Source organism: Tauraco erythrolophus, chromosome 4, assembly GCF_009769465.1.
Source record: "Tauraco erythrolophus isolate bTauEry1 chromosome 4, bTauEry1.pri, whole genome shotgun sequence".
NCBI classification, from domain to species: Eukaryota; Metazoa; Chordata; class Aves; order Musophagiformes; family Musophagidae; genus Tauraco; species Tauraco erythrolophus.
The window spans coordinates 7,812,200-7,835,298 of NC_141468.1; the positions used below are offsets into that span (position 1 = coordinate 7,812,200).

General features: G+C 43.8%; 1 protein-coding gene across 1 annotated transcript; it reads left to right on the forward strand.

The window, feature by feature from the left end:
- Window positions 1-940: 940 nt before the first annotated feature.
- On the forward strand, window positions 941-21,220 carry OPTN (optineurin). The gene is given in 16 exon segments (XM_086610013.1): window positions 941-975; window positions 1,825-1,879; window positions 1,881-2,002; window positions 3,831-4,033; window positions 6,633-6,791; window positions 8,137-8,216; window positions 10,335-10,469; window positions 11,581-11,653; window positions 15,167-15,175; window positions 15,304-15,419; window positions 16,088-16,237; window positions 17,284-17,377; window positions 18,026-18,184; window positions 18,894-19,024; window positions 19,949-20,028; window positions 20,265-21,220. Coding segments are annotated over 15 exon segments (1,674 nt in total). The 5' UTR covers window positions 941-975; window positions 1,825-1,838; the 3' UTR covers window positions 20,387-21,220.
- Window positions 21,221-23,099: the final 1,879 nt, after the last annotated feature.

Sequence of the window (23,099 nt, forward strand, 5' to 3'; positions counted from 1 at the left end):
GGGGATCCACTGGAGCAAGAGAAAATGGTGTAAGGACTCCTCCTCTTTTAAGAAAAGGAGCTGCAGTAACAACATGGGATGAATTGACCTGCACTCCCCCATTCCCGGTCCCCCTGCGCGGCTGGGGGAGGAGGTAGAGCCGGGAAGAAAAGGAAAGGGGTAGGGGGTGGGGGGGAGGTGTTTTTAAGATCTGGCTTTGTTTCTTTTCATCCTCTCAAGTAATTGGTTTTGTTTCCCTTTGTCCTTTTTAAGTAACTGTTAATAAATTGCTTTGCTTTAAGAAAGCTGAGTCTGTTTTGCCCGGGACCATGGTCGGTGGGTGCTCCCTCTGTTCTTGTCTCGACCCTCAGTTCTTTTATTATATTTTTCTCCTCTCCACTTCACTGGGGAAGGAGTGAGAGAGCGGCTGTGTGGAGTTTAGTTGCCGGATTGGCCAAAACCACCACAGTTACCTAAGAACAGGCACTACGAGGTAATTCCCGCCCAGCATCCTGCTACGGGCAGTCACTAACGGCCCCAGCTAACTCCATCCCTGGGAACTAGGAACGAGACACCTTTCCTAATCACCCATCTTGACGCTGCTCTCTGCTCCACCATGTCTTCTGGTCTGTCTTTCTCCTCCTGTGGAGACCCACGGTTCTCCCCATGCCAGGCAGCGTTCTCCTCACACGACCTTGCTTCAGCTTGGGGGATTTTTCTCCCGTTCCCGCTCGGCTGGCAGACGCTGGGCTCCTCAGGGCGGGAAGCTGCGGAGGCTGCGAGGGAAGGGAGATGCTCTGTGCCCGGGACAGGGAGAGGGCGCTGCGACTGCAGCCCCGGCACCCGGAGGGCGGCTTCCCGCGGGCGGGCGGTGGGCGGGAAACGCGGAGACCGAGCAGGCCCCGCGGAGGAGGAGGAGGAGCAGGAGGAGGAGGAGGCGGGGACGGGCAGTCAGCTGAGCCGGGCCGCCGCCGCCATGGGCGCGCCGTGAGGGCGGTGAGCGCGGAGTCGCTCGGCGGTGGCTGCCCCTGAGGGGAGCCCGGCGCGGGGGGACGGCGGGTCGCGGCGCGTTTGGCTGGCGGTCGCCGTGGGCGGGCTCGCACGGTGACTCGGCGGCTCCGGGGTGGGCCCGCGGGGAGGGCGGGCCGCGCCGGGGAAAAGCGAGCGGCGAAAGGCGTTTGCGGCTCCCGGAGGCCGCCTCCGAGCCGGAGGTGGTGGTAGGGGCTGCGGCGGGGCCGGCGCGGCGGGGCAGGGGCGGGCGCAGGCCCCTCGCCTTCTGCGGGGCCGCGGCGGGGTGCGGGCTCTGCGGTGGAAAAGGAGAAAGGGGGCGAGAAAACGAAAATGAAAGTTAAAAGTCAGCGGAAATGGAATCTCGGCGTGAAACGCAGCGTCGGGGCGCGCTGGGGCCGAGCGGGGCGGCGGGAGGCGGCGGCGTCCCGGGCCCTGTCGGGGCCGGACGGGTGTCGGAGCCCGCTCCGCTCGGGGACGGGAGCTGCCGGTCCCCAAAATACTGCTCCCAGGGCTGGCGAGGGAAAGAGGAGAGAGTGGGTGAGACGGGGTTCTTGTTGTCTCATCCCCAGAGGTGGGGGCTCCAGAGGAAGGGTTGGTTATCCTGAGAGGCGTCTTGGGAATCAGTTGCTTTATTCCTGCTGTCCTGAGAGAGGTTAATGGGATATGCAGACTCACAGATACTCCGGTGTAGCGGGATCAGAGGGATTGGAAGGTGCCAGCGTGTTGTGACAAGACGTGTGGCTTGCTCTCTGAAAAAAATGAGGGTAGGATTGTGTTTTCTTTATAAACATTTATTGGGCAAGAAATCAAGTTTTCTTTTTGCAAACCTTGTAGTAGACGCTTCAGAGATGTCCAACAAGTTGAAGAGCCATCCTGCTGAAAATGGAGAGCAGCGGGAGTAAAATGGAAAATGGAACAGACAGCATGGCTGCCCCTGCCCTTAGTACCTACACCCCAGAAGAGATGGTACAACAGATGAAAGAACTAATCACTGAGAACAATGAGTTAAAAGGTGAACGTGCATGGAAACTGGTCTTGAAATGCAAAAGCTCTGGGTCTCTTCTGTGGGTTTTTTTGTCCTATGAGTATGAATTCAATGCTTGTTTGCCCTGGCTAGATAACGTTTTATGTCTGGCAGCGTTCCATGTATAAGCAACTCTGCAAGTGGCAAGGCCAGTTTGATAGGACACATCAAATTGAATCGGTATGGAAGATTAGGGAGAGAACAGCCCAATGCATGGGTGACTTATTTGCTTCAGAATTACGTGTATAAGCAGCAGAATTACATGTATAAGCAGTACAGAACTGTATATTTCAGGAGACAAGGTGAAAAATCTTGTACGATGATATGCTTTTTGCTCATCAACCTCTAAAAGGTTTTTTGGTTTGTGTTCTAGGACTGTTGGGCAGTTCTGTTATAGATAGACTAACATTTTGCCATAGGTGCATCCGGAGGGGTGGGTACTGCACAGTGCCCGGAACAGCTTGTGTTAGGCTACTGTCTGAAAGGAGCCGCGTCCTCTCGGGCCGAGAGGGGAATTGGAGCAGGCTGTCCTACACTGTGCGTAGCAACGACTACAAACATTTAGATGTGGCAGCACCTTCTGTACTTCGAAAGGAAGTGGCAGCCATGACAAGGTCTACCTGGGAGAAACTGACAGGCTTCCCTGAAAATGGCTAATGAGTTGAGCCTTTCCGATGAGAGAGCTTTGTTTCTGGATCTCAGGAGTTTAGGTGTCAGATACATATTTTTTTGAAAATGGATAGAGCAAAACCCAAAGGATTTGGGAATTTTCTGTATAAAAGACAGAGGTACCTCACTGTTTATACAGCAGTAGAGCATGAAGTCCTCTATGTTGTGTGCTGTGATTTTACACTAGTGTTTAAATTCTGCCTGAGTCGTTTTTGGATCTGGTCAAAGTTCTCTGCCTTGGAGTCTCGTGGGTATCTGGCAGGAAGGTTGTTTCTAGAAGTGCCTCTGGTATTTTGCTAAAAGGTCCTATATCATATAAGATATATTTACAGCTGCTGTAACTCGTACCTTGCAGAATCATTCTCCAGAGCAACATCTATTTACAAAACGTGAAGGACTTGCTGGAAATTTATAAGAAGACATCAGGACATAATGGAAGTTAATGGAAAATACAATGTATAAAAGATTTTCAAGCAACTGGCTTTAAGTTTGTTGCTTTAGAAAAGCAAGTCTGAAGCACTTTCATTCACTTTTCCTAAAAATCTTGGAAGTGTTTTGCAATAGTAAGACTGACGTTGTTACATACTGACTTTATTACATACACATGGCTTCCCAGTCAGGGGGAACTAACTTTGCTGTAAGTTGTCAGGTATATTTTTTTCAACACTTTCAGTCAAATCTTAACCAAATGTTCAAGTAGAGCATGTTTGAGACTTTCGATTTGATAGCATCCGTTTTCATGCAGCAATTTACCAGTTTAGGATGCCTGTTTTCCCTACCAAGTCTCAGTAGTTTCAGAATCTCAGTTCAGTAGTTTCACTTGGGTTGATCATGTAAATAACACATGCAGCAAGATACCAAGTACCTCTCGTGAACAATACTTCTTGGTGTAGGAGTAAGTCAGGAAACGAGAGAGTATGGGCACGTGATTTCAGCAATGTAGTTAATGCTATTTATTATAGTGCTAAAGGACTATAATAAGTTTAGGTTTGGTTTGGTATTTAAGATACACGCAGAGGAGATTCACATTTCATACCTAATTATTGCTAACCCACTGAAGAATGCTGAGCTCAGTGTAGGGGAAGTCTGCTGTTTTGTTGACTGAGTATTAATGTGAATCAATGTCTTGTCTCTGGCTATCCTTTAGAAGCCATGAAGTTGCGTAACCAAGCTATGAAGGATCGATACGAGGAACTTTCTATCTGGCGAGAGAAGCAGAAAGAAGAAAGAGAATTTTATGAGTTAAAGTTTAAGGAAGCTAAGCAGTGCTTGCTAGCCAAGTGCATTGAAAATGAACAGCTACAGCAACAACTTCAGAGATTAAAGGGAAGAGAAGAAGGAGTTGAAATGGTAAATAAGGAATTGGTTGGATTGACATGATTTTAAATGGAAAGTCTGCAGAATTCATGTCCCTTCAGCATGCTGGGAGGTTTGGAGATTTGTTATCATCTCCATTTTTATTCTTACACTCTAACAAGAGGTCTTGGCCTGACTTATTTTACAAAGTGAGTCTTGGAGTGTACTACATGTACCATACCTGGGATAATTTACATTTTAATTAACAATAATAATTAACATTCTTGACATAAGAAATTAACATTTTTTGCAAACTTTTCATTTTTTATTTGTTTAGTCTCTTGACTTTATCCTTCTCTTTGCTTGTTAGGTTATCAGTCTCTCATGATCATTTAAGTGCTTTTGTATTTGTGTTTCCAGGGAGAAGTTGACATGTAAGCAAAAAAACCCAATTACCTGCCATGGATTTTTATTATATCATTCTCCTCTCATGAAAGCTTTTTTACTGAGGTCAGATTAGATCTGTACTTCTGCTGCCCCATTTGAGTCTGACTGAGCTTTCTCTCTCTGACGTACCTTTAGCTTGGTAACACATCATTTCTAGTGTTGCAGGTGATTGCTTAGTAGGCAGGCAACATGAATTTGCAGGTAATACCAAAAACATCTATGAACAAAGCCTATCAAAACCAAACATGCTTTGTGTCCCACATGGTTGTGTGAAGACGTGTTTAATGAGAAGTTTTGTGCAGAGCCAAACTGATGCATCCTGGTATCTGGTACCTCCAGGACCCATGTGGACTTTCTGTTGCCTGATGAAGGATGAGTGTATTAGTCTTTTTCTAAACTGAGTCACTAATAGACTCTCCTTTCCTCTCCTGGCTGCCTGTTTTATGGAACTCTGTAAGAAATGTTTCAGCATGTAAATCAACATTGGCCAACTAGTTCGAAGTTAAAAGGGGGAAAACAGTCATGTATAAATAGTGTGATTGTGTAAGTATTGTTTGCACAATCTTTACAGGCTAAAAGTTGTGTTTCAGGATTGTCAAGGAAACTCAGAATTTCATAAATCTGGAGTAGTTTTTACGGGGAAGTAAAGGATTTATTCTGCCTCTACCTGTTTTAGAACTTCCTGTGCTTTGAATACTTAAAGTATGTTATTGATAGCGTGATCCAACCTGCTTGAGTAATCCAACATCCAGATAAGTAAAAATAAATCTCTTCTAATTATCTCGTATCAAGACCTTCATAGAGTAAGCCCTGGTCCTTCTATGATTCTTGGCAGTTTTATCAGCCAGTGATAACTGTAATTTAGACAGCAGTATTTTCATTTCTGATCACGACTTTCAGGCTGACTGTCATTTAAGCCAAAATGACTTTCTTGAATGCTTTAGTTCTACTGTAGTTCTTTTTTTTTTTTCTTTTTTTTCTTGTTTAGAAAGAGCATGAAAAAAAAATCCTTTAACAGAAAGACTGATTTACAGTTAGTCTAATTTGTCTCACTTCTGTGTTTTGCAGTTAACTGAGATAGACTATAGTCCATTGCTAGCATTCAGTGACATCTCTGTTTCACTCAAAGCAAATCACAAATATATTGTGTTGCCTCCCTTAGTGATAAACCAGCATTCACAGAAAAGTTTCTCTCAAAACTCTACCACTGTTAGCACAGGTTGCTGTAAAGCCCTCTCCTCTTCACTGGAGCTGACTTTAATTGCATCCTTTCGCAGCCTAAGCACAAAATCAGAGACAGCAGCAAGTCAGGTGGGTAGGGCAGTGCTGCAGGATGAGAGACACTGTCAGCATAGCAAGAGTTTGGCAATTCAGCATGAATGATAGATCAGAATGTAATTCAGACTCCAGGAATTGTCCAGGATTAACATTGATGGTATGTGGTGTAATAAAGGCATTACCAGGAGGTGGAAGGCTCAGATTACAAAATGAGGAAGAAGCAAACTCACAGGTAAAGTTTCATAATGGGTGATGCATCTAAAGGAGAGAAAAAAATGAGGCTTCCTGGTCATTTAGAGGCTTAAGGAGAGAGCTTTGAGGATCCTGGGGAAAGGGAAGAGGCAGACGATGAAGGAGACAGTCATGACTCGAAGGAGAGATTAAGTTTGGAGAGATTCTCTGAGGGACAGAGCCTTTGTGGAATGGAAGGGATATGGGGAGAGATTTATACACGGGGTACAGAGGAGTCATATAGTGGGAAAAGCTGGAAGTGAGGTCTGTGGAAAAGCTCTGCCCACTGGTCTTTTCTCCCTAGAATCTCAGGTAGATTTGGAAAAGAGGAATAAGGTTATGGATGAAAAAATAAAGTAGTTCTGGACAAGAATTCTGTAGGTTGGCTGAGACCCTGTGTGGTAGTGAGAGACGTAGATTCAGGCAAAGATTTACATCCTAATTATCTGTGCATTCAGAGAACCAGGCCCATGTTTTCCAGGAGGAAGATGCTCATCGTTTGATTAACTTGGTTTCACATTTAGATTTCTTACTGTCTAGTGGACCAAAGCCTAGTTCAGGAATCTGTACACCGGGTTTTTTCAGGCAAACCTAAACAGAGAAGAAGGGATGCAGGACGCCGTTGTTATGTTCAGGCTTTGTGCTCCTTGGCTGATGTTTCCCTTTGGTTGGCTAACGCAGCGTTTGTTTATCCCAGGAGGGCTGCATGACTCCCGAGAAGGAGGCGAGGCAGCTGAAATCCCAGGTGCAGCGGCTCCAGATTGAGAAAGCAGATCTACTAGCCATCATTTCAGAACTGCAGGTCAAGCTGAACATATCTTCAGCCGAGGATTCCTTTGTGGAGGTTCGGATGAACGTAAGTGAGGGAATAAAAAGAACACAGTGACCTACAGCCAGACACTTCGGTTCCAGCTTGGTCCTCCTTTTTTTACAAACTGAATTTTCTTCTTGTACCAGGCTAAGTAATGAGGAAGTCAGGTCTGAGCGTAATTATGGTGACAGTGTTAACTTGATGACATTCTACAGTGGGGTAATTAGCACCGTCTTCTTTTAGTAGAAAGGGTGAATCTATACCCACGTCAATTAAAAGTCTTTATGCCTCTTTGTCAGGGAACAGCAAATTGCCAACAACAGCAGTAACAGAGGATACAGGCATCGTGGATTTGGGAGAAGAGTTGGTCTCATAGATTACCTGACATGGAGCACTTGTGTGTTACAAGATGTGGTGATAAGGGATTTGGAATTTATTTTCATACTTCCACTTTCATGCTCAAAGTAAATTAAGTCCATAGGTAGCCTCCATCACACTAAAAATACTCTCTGGAAAAACCAACATGGTCCAACAGGTGAATTCTCACTCATTCAAGATATCAAGAGTCTTACCTTACTTGGAATTCCTGGGAACGTTTGTAATATATTTTGTTGAGGGGCAACACCTATGCACAAAGGGGGGCCTTTTCTTCTGAGAACAGGGCTCGCTTTCTACTGACAGGTAAGTAAAGATGCAGGCAAACAAAACTAAGTGCAAAGCTGTAGTGTTCCCTAGAGGCACAAAAATCTTACTTTTTCTACTGTTCTGAAAAATCTTCACAGGCAAAATAAGAAATGTGAAAACGTGGGCGTCTGCTGACTCCACAATAGCAGATCCCTCTCTGAAAGTACAAGCGCAACAAGAAATTAAGATGATTTAATTAAAACTTGCTTGGAGTTGTTGAAGAATACTGTAAACTGCAGGAAACCTTCAAGAATGTGTTCTTTTTTTGCTACAAAGATTCTCCTTTTGGCTACAAAGATCAAGGAGTGAATTTTGTAGTGGGAAAGAAGAATGGTTCTTTTGGGAGGAAGGAGACTGGGTTTTAGGCTTATATTTAAAGTCACCTGCAGTGATGTTGGCTGTTGCTGTGTGGTGCTCAGTCATCTTTACAGGGGAGGGTGGCCATGGAAGTTGAGGTGAAAGGAGAATGCCAAATCTCCTTGTTGTTCCTTTTCTCTGAGTCTGGAAGAGATACAGGGAAGGGCATGTGGAGTATTTAAGTTAAGAATTTCCAGACATGAAACTGATCTGTTTCATGTTTTTGTGTTTTATTTATTTTTATTGCCACAATAGTAGTTTTCCCTGTTTTTCTTCCTTCCTTAACTCAGGTAAATAAAACTGTGTCCTGCGTAGTCCAAACAAGCTAATGGTGTTTTTTCTTTCCTAGGAAGGAGAAATAAATAGGACTGCAAAGGAACATGAAGAGAACAGTGATGAAATGACCAGCAACGTTGCTGCTGTCTGCATGTATGTAGGTTCTTGTGTGGTGTGTGTGATTCAGACTTGTGCAATGTGTTTTGTTTTAAATGTGAGGGAACTTCTTTCTGGGAGGAATGCACTAGAAAATCCTATTTTTCTGTGGCCTTGCATCCCTCCATTGCACTAACTCTACCTTCCTACTACGTTGGAAACACCCTCAGCTTTCTGACGTTTTTGCTTCCAATTTTCACTAGCTGACAAGAGGGAGTGCATATTCTAGCTAGTTGGCCAGGCATTTTTGTACATGTTGACTTGCCGACTTTTCAGGCTTTTAGGGGGGATCAAATGGAAAAGATAAAGCTGGAGCCTGCAGGGACTCTCTCCCTTCTAGTCATTGGAGAGCATCTAATAGAGTATCTGTCCTCTACTCAATTATAATGATGTTGGTAAGAATCAGAGGTCTTGTAGTCTTTCAGATCTGAACCCTGGCAGTTTTGTTTGTGCATGGTTGGTATAAAGTGTATCACGGTGGGGTAGACAGACAGTGCAATAACACAGTCCTTATTTTTCAGGTTACTAGGCTTAAGATACCAGCATTCTGTTTAGGTTACTTCTCAAAATTTGATCTTTACCTCAGCTCAAGGGCACAAGGGACTTTCTTGCCCCTAGCTGAACCTTTGCTCCTCATGGACGTAGACAGCTGATGCTATTAAACTTTCCATTTTGGATACTGCCCAATTTAGCAGCTAGATGGTTGTAGCTGAACTTTATTTACTTTGCAGCCTCTGCTTTTGGAAGGAAAGGATATAGAAAATGCTAAGGGCGTAGCAGGCCAGAAAGCTGTGCTGTGTGTACAGGTTTTCCCTTAAACCCCTGTCACCCCCTACCTCACTGCAGAGGAGAACAGCATTTTAATGTAATGACATAGAAAACTTGTCCCTCGGCATGCAGTTAAGAAGTTGAAGGAAAAGTAGAGTTATGGTTAGGGATGAAGCTGAGAGAGATGATGACCACAGACTGGTCTGCAAGTGTTCAGCTTGTCATTAGCCATGGCTTGGAAGAACACAGATTATAAGAAAACATTCTTTGTGGGAGTTGCTTACTTGTTGGTGAGTGTCTGGGCCGTATCTACAAGAACAGGGAGTATATGTACCTCTTAAAATATTTCCTGTGTCACCATGAGTCTTTGTCCAGCATTGAAACTTTAGACTGGTGCTGTTAACAGGTTCAGAGAAATGTGATCCACTTAGGACAGGTTTATTTCTGTAAGACTAGAACTGTGCACTAAAAATCCCCTGATAAAAGTTATTTACTTAAAATATCCTGGCTCAACACTGTCTTTGGGGTATTGAATTTTGCTCAACGAAGACTTACAGCTCTCAGAAGCACATAGAAGACTATGCTTTACTTTCTATTCTGAACAACAAAAGCATAGTTTTAAACACATGCCATTTTAGTGCTGAGCTTCTGAAACGTTCAGTGTATATAACCCACCTACAGTTAGGGGATTTTGACTTTCTGTCTCGATGGACATAAAAATGGAGGGAATGAAATACAGTATTTTATCACCAGGAAATTAACTTACCTTCTCATTTAGTTCTGTATTTGTTTTGGTTCACTTATAGAGTAGCATAATGCGATTTTGAAAAGAGCTATAGAATATGAGGGAGGTGAAGTATTGAAGATATTTTTTTCTGAAAAAGAAAGGAATTTCTGATGACCATTTTTAGTGGAACGTGCCGCCTTTTCCTGGAAAGGAATGAGACAGAGAGAAGAAATGTTGCATGTTTCATTGGGAAAAAAAAAGTTATTTTGGGAACAGACAGCAGCACTTTGCAGAAGGGGCTGCAAAGTAGGTTAGAATAAATGCACTGGGTTTTGTATTGTCTTGACTGCTTTGTTTTCCTTGTTTAAGAACTAAATTGCTCCCCCAGCTTGACAGGGACTGTCTGAGCACTATGCAAAGCAAGGACTGCATTTGCACAAATGAGACTGTGGCCAGTGGCTTGTGGGTAGGTCTTGGTCCTTGAGAATGAGCCCTTTGCTCAACATGTTGGTTTTCAGCACTGTGAAACAGAGGCCTCAGGCTGGGTCCCAGAACTAGGGATAAGGGAGTGTTCCAGTGAAATCATAGCTGTTGTCATTTACATCTGGTTTGGTACAAAGCAGGAGTAAAGCTGCAGATGAATCGAAGAATTTGGAGTCTGAGGAGCTAACTGTGAGCCATCTGCTCTGCTGCCTTAGAAGTGAAACTCAGAAGAGGGAAAAACTTGAGAAGGAGCTGCAGGATCACAAAGAGAGGTATGAAGTAGGTGCACTGTAGTATTTGGAGCTCTTCTCTTTCAGGGCTGCTGCAGTTACCAAGCCTGTGACTGAGCAGAGACAAACTGAAATACCAGTGTGAGCTGGATGGGGAATTTCCTGAGCACTTTGTAGCAAAAACTTATTTTTGTGGTAGTCCTCACAGGGATAAATGACAGGTTCTCATCCATGGGCAGAACAGTTTCTATGTTTCGCTATTATTTCCCATTGCACCACAGATCAAGACAAATTACCCATTTCCGCTTGGGTTCAAACTTTCCCCAGAATATGTCAGAATGATATGACGACTGATGGAGGATGTTCTCTCCACTCACTCCTCCATAGTTATTTGGTTTTCTATGAATCATCTGTGTGTGGGGCCTTAAGCAAATCACTATGTATAAAACAGGGGTAACAGTCCTCTTCGTGATATTGGCAAGCTACATTTAGCAACGTGTGAGCCTGGAAAAGCTCCTTAGAAATGTCTAAATTAAGTTTAATTCCAAACTTGTCTAAGAGAGAATTTTTCCAGTGAGACCCGCGTGAGGGTCCATCTCAGCTCAGTTATATTGGTATAAATCGGCGTGACTGTTCAGCTGTGGAAAATTGCCCAAGCAGTAGCTCTTCCAAATTCCCACTTTGCAGAGACAGACTAAGACTTCCTGGACATTACCTACTATGAAAGGTTGGTGTCACAGTAATTGCTTCTATGTGGTCTTCCTAGAAAAGGTAATGATCCATAGCTAAATGATTCTTAGAAACCTCAGCCTCTGAAAATATCAAAGGAAAATAGAGGCAATATTAATTATTGGATTCAGGGAACAGACTGGCATGTTTCCAGAGGGCTAGCAGTTTTTGGCCTGTGCTAAAGACTGATCACTGTGGACTGAGTGTCACCGTCCTTCACCACACCATGCAGACTTAGGCATCCATTTTAATTAAATATACAGGCTGAGTGTCCCGTGTTCTTCAGGAACCCCCACGATTGTGCAGGCTTTCCTGCATGTCTGTGCTTTCAATTCTCATCACTTGCATGAAATCCTTGAATAGTCACAATCTCACTTTTAAATATAGGCCAAATGCATTATTTTTGGATCCTTCTGTTTTCCAGACTGTCAAAGCTGGAGAAACAAAACAGCAACTACCTGGAGAGTGGGGCACAAACCGAACAAGAAGAGGAGGATGTAAGTACCTGTCCTCCTGAGCTGAGATTTAACAACATACAGCTTATTTGTTGAGGCCAACAACCTCAGGGCCTAGATTTCCACTTGCATTCAGGGAGAAAAGGGCAAATATCCTGTGCAGAGTATGGAACTGAATTTTGAACCCTCTAATCTGTATCTTAGAGGTAGTGGAACCACCTCTGGTGTAAATTGCACCAGCCACCAAAAAGCGGTGAGATTGGTGGCCAAGCATTAGGGAAGCATGGCATAACTGCAGGTATGCCTCATTGCCCTGGCTCTCTGCCCACTAAACAGAGAGATGCAGTCATTTCAAGCTCCAGAAAGTCTTTTAGACTGGGTGATTTTCTCACTGCTGGCTAGGTCAGCTTTTGGATCAAAATCCAATGACAGCGTACTGTAAAACAGGCTTTAAATGTGGAGCTCATACAGCACCTGATGTGGGGTGTTCCTGGTTTTGGTGAGATGTACTACAATGGTGGAGCCTAGCTGTCTTGGATCGAGACACAGTTTCAGGCAAACTCAGTTCTGTTGTTTTCAATAAAGGATTTGAATGGATATTGGGGTTGGGATTCAGCTCCAGATTCAGACACCTAGATTTATGTGCCTAGCGTTGTAGGCACCTCTGTGTGAGGTAGGCGTGTAAGCTCCTGTAGCAGTGGAGATCCGTTCGGGTTCAGTGCAGCTGCGTAATCAAAGCAACTAATAATGCCTCTGTATGAGGCAGTGTGGTTATCTGAGGTGCTGCATAGGGCTAGCAAATATGCCGTGGGATCTGCTGGAGACCTGTGCCCTTCTGAAGACCAGGACAAGTATTTTAGGGCAGGACTTTCTAAGGAAAGCAGATGATGTCTCAGTTAATTCTCTCCAATATTTTTATCTCAGCTTTGTCTGAGTTACAGCTTGAGCCAGAGGGGAAATGGATATAAGCTGGAACATAGGAGATTCCGCTTAAACATGAAGAAGAGCTTCTTCCCAGTAAGGGTAACAGAACACAGGAACGGGCTGCCCAGAGAGCTTGTCGAGTCTCCTTCTCTGGAGATGTTCAAAACCCGCCTGGACACATTCTTGTGTGATCTGATGTAGGTGTTCCTGCTCTGGCAGGGGGATTGGACTAGATGATGCTTTGAGGTCCCCTCCAATCCCTAACAGTCTGTGATTCTGTGATCTAAGTACTGATATTGAGGTCAGCGTAGTGAGATCCTTGTGATGGCACTTGTTGTTTCCATTTATATGCTGTTTGGTTTCTTTAAAGGGCTTTTGTCAGCGGAGCTCATGTTATCTCTCCCTATTGTAAAATCTTTAGATCTTTAATGAATCGATGAGGGGGTGCAGTGTGGGCCATTTGAGAGCTCTGCATTTGAAGACATCCTGGGAGAGAAGGAAAAGTTTCTCAAACCTGATTTGGCTTTGGAGAGTGGGGAGTGGCTGGGGGAGAAGAGATTAGAGCACATCCTCTGCCAAACAGGCAACTGGACACTAAACTGAGCCAGGTCTCCTGAGACCTGAGTCATCTTAAAGCACCACTGCAGTTACTGCTTGGCCTTCCCTGGGAGGCTGCTTGCAAGCCTGCCAGAAGCAGAGATCTAGGAGGCTATGATTTGAGTGTTGCTCCTTTCCTGGGCAGCCTAAGAAATGGGTTTTGGGGAGAGACAGTCTGTACTGCATGATGGGATATTTTTTGAGTCAGGTTAGCTTTTTCTTTCAGTGAGACTGACAGACTTGCTTTCCAGAAGCATGGTTTGATTGTGTTCTGATAAAGTAAAATATCTTGAATTATGATGGCTTTCACCAGGGACCAAGAATTCACAGTCTGGCTTTATTAGAAGTCTGTCTCTTGCCAGCGTGACATGTTTTCATTTATTGACATGTTTTCTGTTAAGGCAATTTCTACTGATGTCTAGTTTTCTGCAAATTGAAATGCCATCACCTTACAAAAATCAGTAAGTGTGATCCATCCATAAGTGTGATTGCTGCATAAAGTAACTTTGTGGCTTGTTTTGCAGCTACAATGGTAGAAGAACTATCTCTTTTTCTTTCTGAGATAGAAAAAGCATAGTGCAGTGTGCTTTGTGAGTGTTCACACCATTATGTTCAGTCCCTTTTGGTTGGAACTACTGGTGAAGGACATTAGCAGAGCCAGCTTCTGGAGGGTGTCCTCAGCAACATGTTAGGAGGCAGTTGTGTTCTGTCTGCCTCTCAGTCACACTGGCTGGGTTCCACACTTCTACTCTGAGAGGAAAGCTGGAAGTGTTCACAGGTCATCATGAATGAACAGCTTCTGTTGCTTGGGTTGCCTGGGGAAGTGGCGAACTTTCTCTGTTAGAAAACTGGAGCTTTACTTCAAGGAAACAGGACAGCAGCATGCTCTTCATAAACCTGGTATCTTTTTAGCCACAGCCACCCAGCTCATTCCCAAGCTGGACTGGAGACTTTCCATGCATTTGATAAGACATTATAAATGAAAATTAACAGTACTAGGGACAATTAAACTGATGCTAGCAAGATGATGAGATTCAGCAGTTTCTTTAGGAAAGCTCGAGGATGTACCTCCAGAGACTACAAACCAGCAGGAATCTAAGGTTTCATGTCTTCCAGAGTGTGGGGATACTTTTTAAGAATTGAAACTCTTATATGTCCTTCATGTCTTCGGTTGGAGGAGAACACAGCTGCTGTTTCTTTCCTGCTACTACTTTTTGCCTGTCTTTAGGATCCTTCAGTGATCTTCCTGTGTCTGAAGCCCAAATGAGAGGGCCAGTGACTCACAACAAAACTGATTACAATTTTACTAGAAATAATTTTCTTCTTGGTTTGCAAAGTTGATTCATGAATGAATGGTAATGGAGTTACCATCTGGGGTGGTATTTTCTTCTTCAAAAAGTCAAGAGCTGAAGCCTTCCAGTCCTGTGGTGCTCATGCATGTGGTGTGAGAGAGGCTGGTATAGGTAGGGAGAGAGCCATTTTGCTGGAGGGGTTTCATGGATAACTGAAATAAATAACAGTGCATCAAAACTTCTGTGTTCTCTGCTTGCTGCACAAAACAAGAATGGAGGAAGGTAGAATGGAAGGGGTAATACTGGTGCAGGATGTAACTGGGAAGAAAAAGTTTAGGGTTCTAGTCTGCCTTCTCTACTTCCAAACTGCTGCTTCTGTTCTACATCTGCTGTCACACCTCTTTTGAAGGAGCTCACTGATGCTAGCAGACTGGAAGTCTACCTAGGGATAAATCATTTGTTTGTTTCTTTGACAGACTATAACTATTGTCTGGGGGAGTGGCAGTAATCACTAAGTCTGTCTGCTTTTCTCATGTGTGTTTTAAATTGTGAACTCTGAGAAATTAAATGTAGATGTGTCTCCCATCTGCATGAGGTGTACTCTAGCCAACATTGGAAAGTAAGTAATAGTGTTGTCTTTTGAGTCACCTGGATTTTACGAAAGTCTTAAGTCAAAATGGGTTCTGCTATATTTAGGAATAATTTGTATTGTGAAGCCTTGTGGATGGGGCCTTGAGTATAGAGTGTAACGGTGCACACTGACTTACGCTGTTTTCTCTAGAGAAAGAATGATACTTCCTGGTTAGAGCTCTTTGTTAGCCTGCAACTTTCCTATCTTGAATTGTCCATAAGTAATTTTCCTTATTTTTTCTCTAAAAGGTTACCAGTGAAGTAGAAACCCTGAATAAGCAAGTTTGTGCTCTGTTTAGAGAGCTTCAGGAAACCCATGAGAAGTTAAAAGAAGCAGAATTGATTCAGAAGAAGCTTCAAGAAAAGTAAGGTTCAGAAGAACAAAAGTTCTGCCGTGACATCCAGTATATATTTGTATGATAACTCCTACCTTGGGAAACTCACCAGCTCTACCAATATCAACTTAAATATGTTTCATAGAAACGGTGTAAAAGATCACTTCTTCGTAAGTGGAGATGAAAGTACAGAAATACAGTAACTGTCAGAAAATGTGAGCTGCCGACCTAGTTCTACAAATAGAACCCAAATGCCTTGGATTTTAAGATTTGGATTTTAACCCTTCCTGAAGTAAAAGCAAATATTTCCTGTTTTCTGCTTCACATAATCAACCCTTGTTTTAGTCTCAGGGTAAGATGCTAAAGGACCTGGTTATGACCCTTTTCACATGAACTGTCTGTGCTTTTGAAGACAATTGTGTAGATCATAAAAAGTGGTTACAAGACCCTCACTTTAATTGCTTAGTTTTCTGTCAAATTCCAGTTCTTTGAGATTCATAATAGTAAGAAAGCAAGCGTTGGTTTCAGTAACTTTGTTTTCTGATGGCTGTGTATAGATTTATTTTTGTCTTTCCTTGTCCTTCATCAAAATAAGCCTTTGAAGTGAACCACACATAGATTCTTTTTGTATTATGCCTAGTGTGCCACATCCGTCAGGAAAAAGTGAACGGGAGAGATCAACCTTGTTTCTTTGTCAGGTGCCAAGTACTGGAAAGAAAAAGCTCAGCTGCTGCCTCAGAACTGGAGGAGAAGCAGCAGCTAACATACACCATCAAGAAGCTGGAACTTCAGGTGGAGAGCATGCAGGCAGAGGTCAGGCTGGAACAAGCCAAGACACATGAAGAAAAGTGAGTATGACTTGGGTTTATATTCCAGGGAGGTATTGTCAGTGAGGAAGGGAAGTCCAAGGGAACCTGGCCAAAGGGGAATTGGATCTGAATAGAAGTTTTGTGTTCTGCACCCTTTGAAACCATGTTATGTTTGTAGAGTCTGACCTAGAAACCTGCATTCACCTCAGCATCTATGTCACTTTGAATCTGGAGTCTCCATGTTAGGTCCAAGCTGTGTCCTTTCGTCTAGTGAACCTCTCACTTAGGAAAATTTGAGCTGTAGGCTCTGACTTGTATCTTCCTTTTGTCACAAAGTCAAAGGTGGAATAGGGTCAGGTATAATATACAAGCAGAGGAAGCAGAAAAGTGCCAAAAGCTCTCCCACTGACTAGCAGGGGTGAATGCATCCACAGCATGGAGGGCAGGCACAAGTCAGGTGGACCATGATGGGAAAGTGACATTAATGAAGAGGTCTGCGGTCCCTACAATACATTTCCAGCTAGGAGAGGTGAGTATGCAGTGAAGCTGAAGTAGACACTCACTGTTTGCTCTGGCTCCCCGCTCCTTTTCATGTGCAGTCCATGTAAGGAGTGTGAAAGTGTCAGTCCAAGCTGTACAGAGAGGCTGAACTGCCTGAAGAACCCGTCTTCAGCTGCTGGAGAACCTGCTTATTATCCTTGGAGTCTGTGTCTGGTTCTTCTCCTGATGAATTCTCTTTCACTTGAAGTCTCTGAGTCAAGACTTGGATGTCTTCCTAAGAGAGGTGTTACATTTTGAACAGAATTTGTGAGCTTGATATACTGGGTGATGGATTCTTCAGTCTGAAATGCAGATCATCAGTAAGGACATTTGTTTGGACTCAGTCCATGGATAGTGCAGTACATAACTCATGGGAAGAGATATGTTGAGACATTGAACATGATTTTTTTCTCCTCAGAAATGCAGATTCATTTGCAAGGAGCTGGTGGTGGTTGGTGTTTTTTTTCTAAATTCTGACAGATTATTTAGATTTCAAATAATTTTTAAGTGTTTCAAACTTTCACCTCTTGTTTTGTCATAAACAGGGCAAGATTTAGTAGCTTGCAGGATGCATACAGCAAACTTCTTCCTGAACTCACTGAGGCAATGAAAACAATCAGTGAAATGAAACTCAAAGAGGTAAACTTATCACAAGAAGAAATCATAATTAATTAGAGGGGAGCGGGAAGGGATGGGAGAGTGTATGTAGGAAAAAATTCAGGCAGGAAACTACCATCATCCCTTCTACATAATATAGCATGTACCATAGCAGCATTGCTCTGATAAACATAGATCCTGTGCTGTCAATTATATAAAACTTTATCCCCACCTCAGTACTTCCATGATGTTTTCTAGCTAAGGTCTAATCTGCAGTTCAATATGGAGTCCAGTCCTTAGAGATCAGTGATATGCAAAGGCATATAGGTGTTCCTGCAGCATAATTTGTAAATACGGGAAGACAGACCTCTAAACGTTTTTGTAACCTTAAATAGAATGCCTGCCACAGTGAGGTCCTGCCCATAACTGAGTCTCCATGGAAGTGCCAGATTAGTCAGTATAATTTTGGAAAGTGGGAAAACATTCTTTGCAGTGTCCACTAGCGAGTTCTCTTTTGACTTGTTAGAAGGGAGCTTGAAAGCTCAAAATTAATGCTGCTGTCTTAGTCCAAGTTCCTTTGATTACCAAAATTGGAAGCTTTTCCAAGAGCGGGGGGAGTAAGAAACAAACTTTCACTTCAAGCCGGGTCATGTTCTGAGTTCATCTCATAGTCATAGTTCTTCCTTGCAGCTGAACAGAGTGGATAAAGCTGTGGTGGAGCAACTGAATGCAAAGGTGGAGTTGGCAGAACAAGCCCTTGCTGCAAAGCAGCTCCAGATAGATGAAATGAAGCAAATAATTGCTAAGCAAGAGGAGGATCTTGAAACCATGGCTGTGCTCCGCACTCAGGTATCAGCTCTTCCTCAGAAATTGTCTAGTTCCCCCACCCAATACTCAGAAACCAAAAGGAAGTATTTAATGGCTCACTCTGGAATACTGAATATGTTTCCTCAATTCCAAAGCATAATTCCCTTACTGAGCCTGCCTTGCAGATCCCTACAGAGCTTTTACCACCGTATCCTATGGTTCTGTAGGAGGAACTGTGTATGCTGGAGTCTGGCACAACAAACAAAAACTGGGAATAGATGTGTTTGTGTATTTAAAACTACTGTCTTAAGAATCACTGCATATATTCTAGGGATGAATTTATTCTAACCAGTATGTGTAAACAGTGACTAAAAAGAGTCTGCCACACATTTAAGGCAGAGAACTGGCGTCTTGGCCCGGTTCCACTGTCTGTGCCACAGATTTGTCTGTGTCATCGGTCAAGTCACCTCTTCACTGCTTGTCTGTGCGTCGTTTCTGCCTCTGTACAGCAGAGGGCAATAGCACTGTCCCAGATAAGGCACTGGAAGTGTCTTTCACAGAATCCAGAAACTACTGAATCGTCTTCATGTTGTACTCAGTGCAGGTCTTCACTTTGCAGTGTGTAGGTGGTGTGCGAGTGTTCTAAGTAGATGCAGGCTGTGATACAGAATCGCTGTCTTGGTGTATATGGTATGGTTACCGTTCAGTCTTAAGTTATAAATTCTCAGCATGATTTCATTTCTCTGATCAGATGGAGGTTTATTGTTCTGATTTCCACGCTGAGAGGGCAGCAAGAGAGAAGATCCATGAGGAGAAGGAGCAGTTGGCTGTCCAGCTGGCATACCTGCTAAAAGAGCAGCAAAATCTCGAAGATCTGGGCCGGTGAGAACAGACTTTGGCTGAGCTGCCTTTGGACTGTCTTGTTACCCTGTGTGCTGGATTTGACCAACATTGCTGCCATCTCAGTAGAAAGGCAAACAACTTTGCAGAAATTTATTTCTTGGTTAATATGAATTTTAAAAGAGGAAAAAATGAGTTGGCTGACTTCTCATTTTAATTTTGCGATAAAATATTTATAAGGCATGTTAGTCCTTGCTTGGGTGCCTTAGCAAGATTTCATTTTGGATGATTCACACTTGGTAAATTCTCCCTGCTGGTTCATTTGAGTTTCTTGCCTCAGATTTAGTGGTGAATCTGCAGCTAAGCTTGCTGCGTGTGTGCCAGGGATATCTGCTGCTTTTCCGGGTGGTAGTGGGGAATGAGTACCTGTAGTTTCAAGTACTGTGATACCCTGGAATTGCACCATTTTGGCACTCTTTAACTGTAAAGGAGAAAGAAGAAATATTAACCGTGTGTCCTCCACTCATTTTGTAGAAGCCATGAGTACAAGAAGAGTGCCCAGAATTTTAAGATTCAAGTTAAATTTCACATTAACTGTGCACTGAACCCTTTTTCTGGTATAACTTGCTTTTCTACGTTAATCAAATTTGGAGTTTGCCCTGAATAGCTGAGAGTCCTTTGGAATTTTCCAGAGGAGTGTGTCCCAGATCCCTAGGTGTGTAGCTGCCCAAATCCTGCTGGTGTCGGTTGTATGACAGATTTCAGCAGGACCCTGGTACAGTCTCACAAAGCAGCAGCACCCTGTTTCTGAGCAGCAGTTGTGAACTAAATGCATGACCAGTTGACATGATTTACTTGCAAATCCTTTGATTTAATTTGAATCCTCTTACCTTTTCTGGAGACAAAGGGAAGATACTTTTTGCTGAGTCTTTTTTCAGAGCCCTTGACTTAACTTACTCTTTGCAGAAACTCTTTGGCGGAGATGCAGAATCGCCACGGAGCCAGGGCACCAGATCGGGAACACTCACCTCGCCTAGTCCAAAGAGGTACTGTAAGCAGCTTCTCCAGCTCTTGGGGCCAGGCCCTGCTGTGTTCAGTTTAAAACAGCTTTGCTTGGCTGCAGGCAGCTCCCCAGCTCCTCTGTGGCTATTCTGTAGCTGCAGAGAGCGTGATTTTTCTGGCTGTTAGGAGCAAGCGTCCAATCCTCCTTCAGTTGTTCCACAAAAAGAGTGGACAAATCAAGTAATACAACAGGTAATCGTTTTATCTTCTCCACTTGCAGGAACTGGTGGTCAAGCCTGGCCAGAGCAGCGGAATATCTCAGTATATTCATGTCCCAAATGTGAAGAAATTCTACCTGATTTGGACACTCTGCAGATTCATGTTATGGACTGCATTAATTGAGTGATGCCCTCCAATTCTTCATCTTCTGGAATTTCACTTGCTAAACACTTTTTTTTTTTCCTTCCCGCTTGAATAATGCTCAACTCTACATCTCTTAAAGGAGGTTTTCAGGGTTTTTCTCATTAATTCAATGAGAAAAGGGTAAAACTCGTACCCTGCCCTGTACTCACTAATTGTGTTTTAATCTGCTTTAGGAAAATAATTTTTATAGTTTAACAACATGGATGTGTTAAAGAACTTCCAGTGTGTCTGCTGCTAGGAAATCTTTAAGGAACATTCCCCTGCTGCACTCTGCTCCTATGTCTAGCCCGCAGAACAGGGCTGAATCACTGAAGGGAAAAGGGATATATGCTGATCAATTAAAAGTACTGTGAGCTTGTAAATACTTCATCTCTCGTATACTATGTGTCAGGAAACTGATAGATGAAAAAGCTGTTTGAGAAGCTTTCAGCAAAATGGAGTAGTGCTGTATTCATCGAGCATTCGAAATGAACCCTGCTCTTTCTCCAGATGGCAGTTTTTAGCGCTGCCCTTGTGACCATACTAATCTGATGTTAAATTTTTGATGGCTTATGTAACTTCTTGCTTTAGCCAGATGTGGGTAAGGTTTAAAACAGATCATTTAGGTCTGATATATGTAGCTCCTGGTGTACTCAAGTCACTTGGTTTTATAGAACTGTTCATTTTTAAGGTGTTGTGTTGATTCCTCTTAATTATAATAAATTTATTTGAACCTGTACAGTATTGTGCTAGAGAGAGCTGAGATGGATGTAACCTAATTTAAAGAAAAGAGTATAATGGATTTTCACATCTCAAAATAAATCTATTGCAAATATAGAATTACCTATGTCTGTGAATACTTTGGAGGCTGAAACAGGATTGCAAATACCTGTGACTGAAAAGCTTGTGTAGAAAGAACAGTGCATTAGATCTGTTCTTGTCCTCACTGGTGTTTTTATCTCAACAAAAACCAGTTCTTGCCATTGCATAAGGGAGGAAAACACACAACAAAATGTGAACCAGCATGAATGGCAGGAAACAACTCGAGCAAACTGCTGGAATCCATGCAAACACGGAGTTTCGTGTCTCTTGTAAGTAGTTAATGTTTGAACTGTTGGAAACTGGCAGAGAAGGGGAGTAAGAGATGCATGAAAACCTTCAGCCAAAATGGTGTCTCCTTATGGGATCGTCTTCCTGCTGGAGAAAAGAAAGTGTTGGTCGCTTTGGCCCTGCCCAGTTGGAAGGAAGCCTCCAAGTGGTTTTAGACTAATCTGCAAACACTGGTGTAGGGCAAGATCTTTATTTTTTCCCTCCACTGTTCAAAACTGAATTTCTGGAAGCAAATATGCCAGGACTCGTTACAATCCAGTAGCTAAATCTGTGCCATCTTGTTCTGCTGTAGGTCTGTTAGGCTCACCGAGTGGCAACAGCAAGGTCTGTTTGTGCCCAGTCTGATGGCCAGAATTGTGAACTGGGTTTTGGGAAGGAACAGGGTGGGATGATCACGCAACCTGAATATGAAAATCAACGTTTTATTTTTAATATCACTTTATGACTTCTTAGGTCACCCTTTCACTTCAAAGTTCACATTATAATAAGCCTGAATGTTTCCTGATTTGACATTCCTAGTCTCAGAGGTGTTGGGTTGCCAGAGTTAGGAAGCCTGAATCCTCCTTCCTATAAAGGCAGTGTGACCTGTAGAAATACTTGGATCTCTAGAAGATAAAGTGCTCTAGTTACCCGGGATGGTGCTCTAGTTACCCGGGACATAGAGAAGGCTGAGGTACTTAATGAATTTTTTGCCTCAGTCTTCAATGGTAAAGCCTCTTGTCTTACCACCCAAGCTGTGGAAAGAACTAGCAGGGACTGTGAGGATGAACCACCGCCCACTGTACTTGAAGACCAGGTTCGAGAACATCTGAGGAACTTGAAGGTGCACAAGTCCATGGGACCTGATGAGATCCATCCGCGGGTCCTGAAGGAACTGGCGGATGAAGTTGCCAAGCCACTGGCTATTGTATTCGAGAAGTCGTGGCGGTCTGGCGAGGTCCCCGATGACTGGAAGAGAGGGAACATAACCCCCATTTTTAAAAAGGGGAACAAGGAGGACCCGGGCAACTACAGACCGGTCAGCCTCACCTCTGTGCCTGGCAAGGTCATGGAGCAGATTCTCCTGGGAACCATGCTAAGGCACCTGGAGAGCAAGGAGGTGGTGGGTGACAGCCAACATGGCTTCACCAAAGGCAGATCGTGCCTGACCAACTTGGTGGCCTTTTACGATGGGGTGACAGCATCGGTGGACAAGGGTCGACCAATGGATGTCATCTACCTGGACTTGTGCAAAGCTTTTGACACTGTCCCGCACGACATTCTTCCCTCTAAATTAGAGAGTCATGGGTTTGATGGATGGACCACTCGGTGGATAAGGAATTGGCTCAATGGCCGCACTCAGAGAGTAGTGGTCAACGGCTCAATGTCCAAGTGGAGACCGGTCACGAGTGGCGTCCCTCAGGGTCCGTGTTGGGCCCGGCCCTCTTCAACATCTTTGTCGGTGACGTGGACAGTGGCATGGAGTGCACCCTCAGCAAGTTCGCCGATGACACCAAGCTGTGTGGTGCCGTTGACACGCTGGAAGGGAGGGATGCCATCCAGAGGGACCTTGACAGGCTGGAGAGGTGGGCCCGTACCAACCTCATGAAGTTTAACCAGGCCA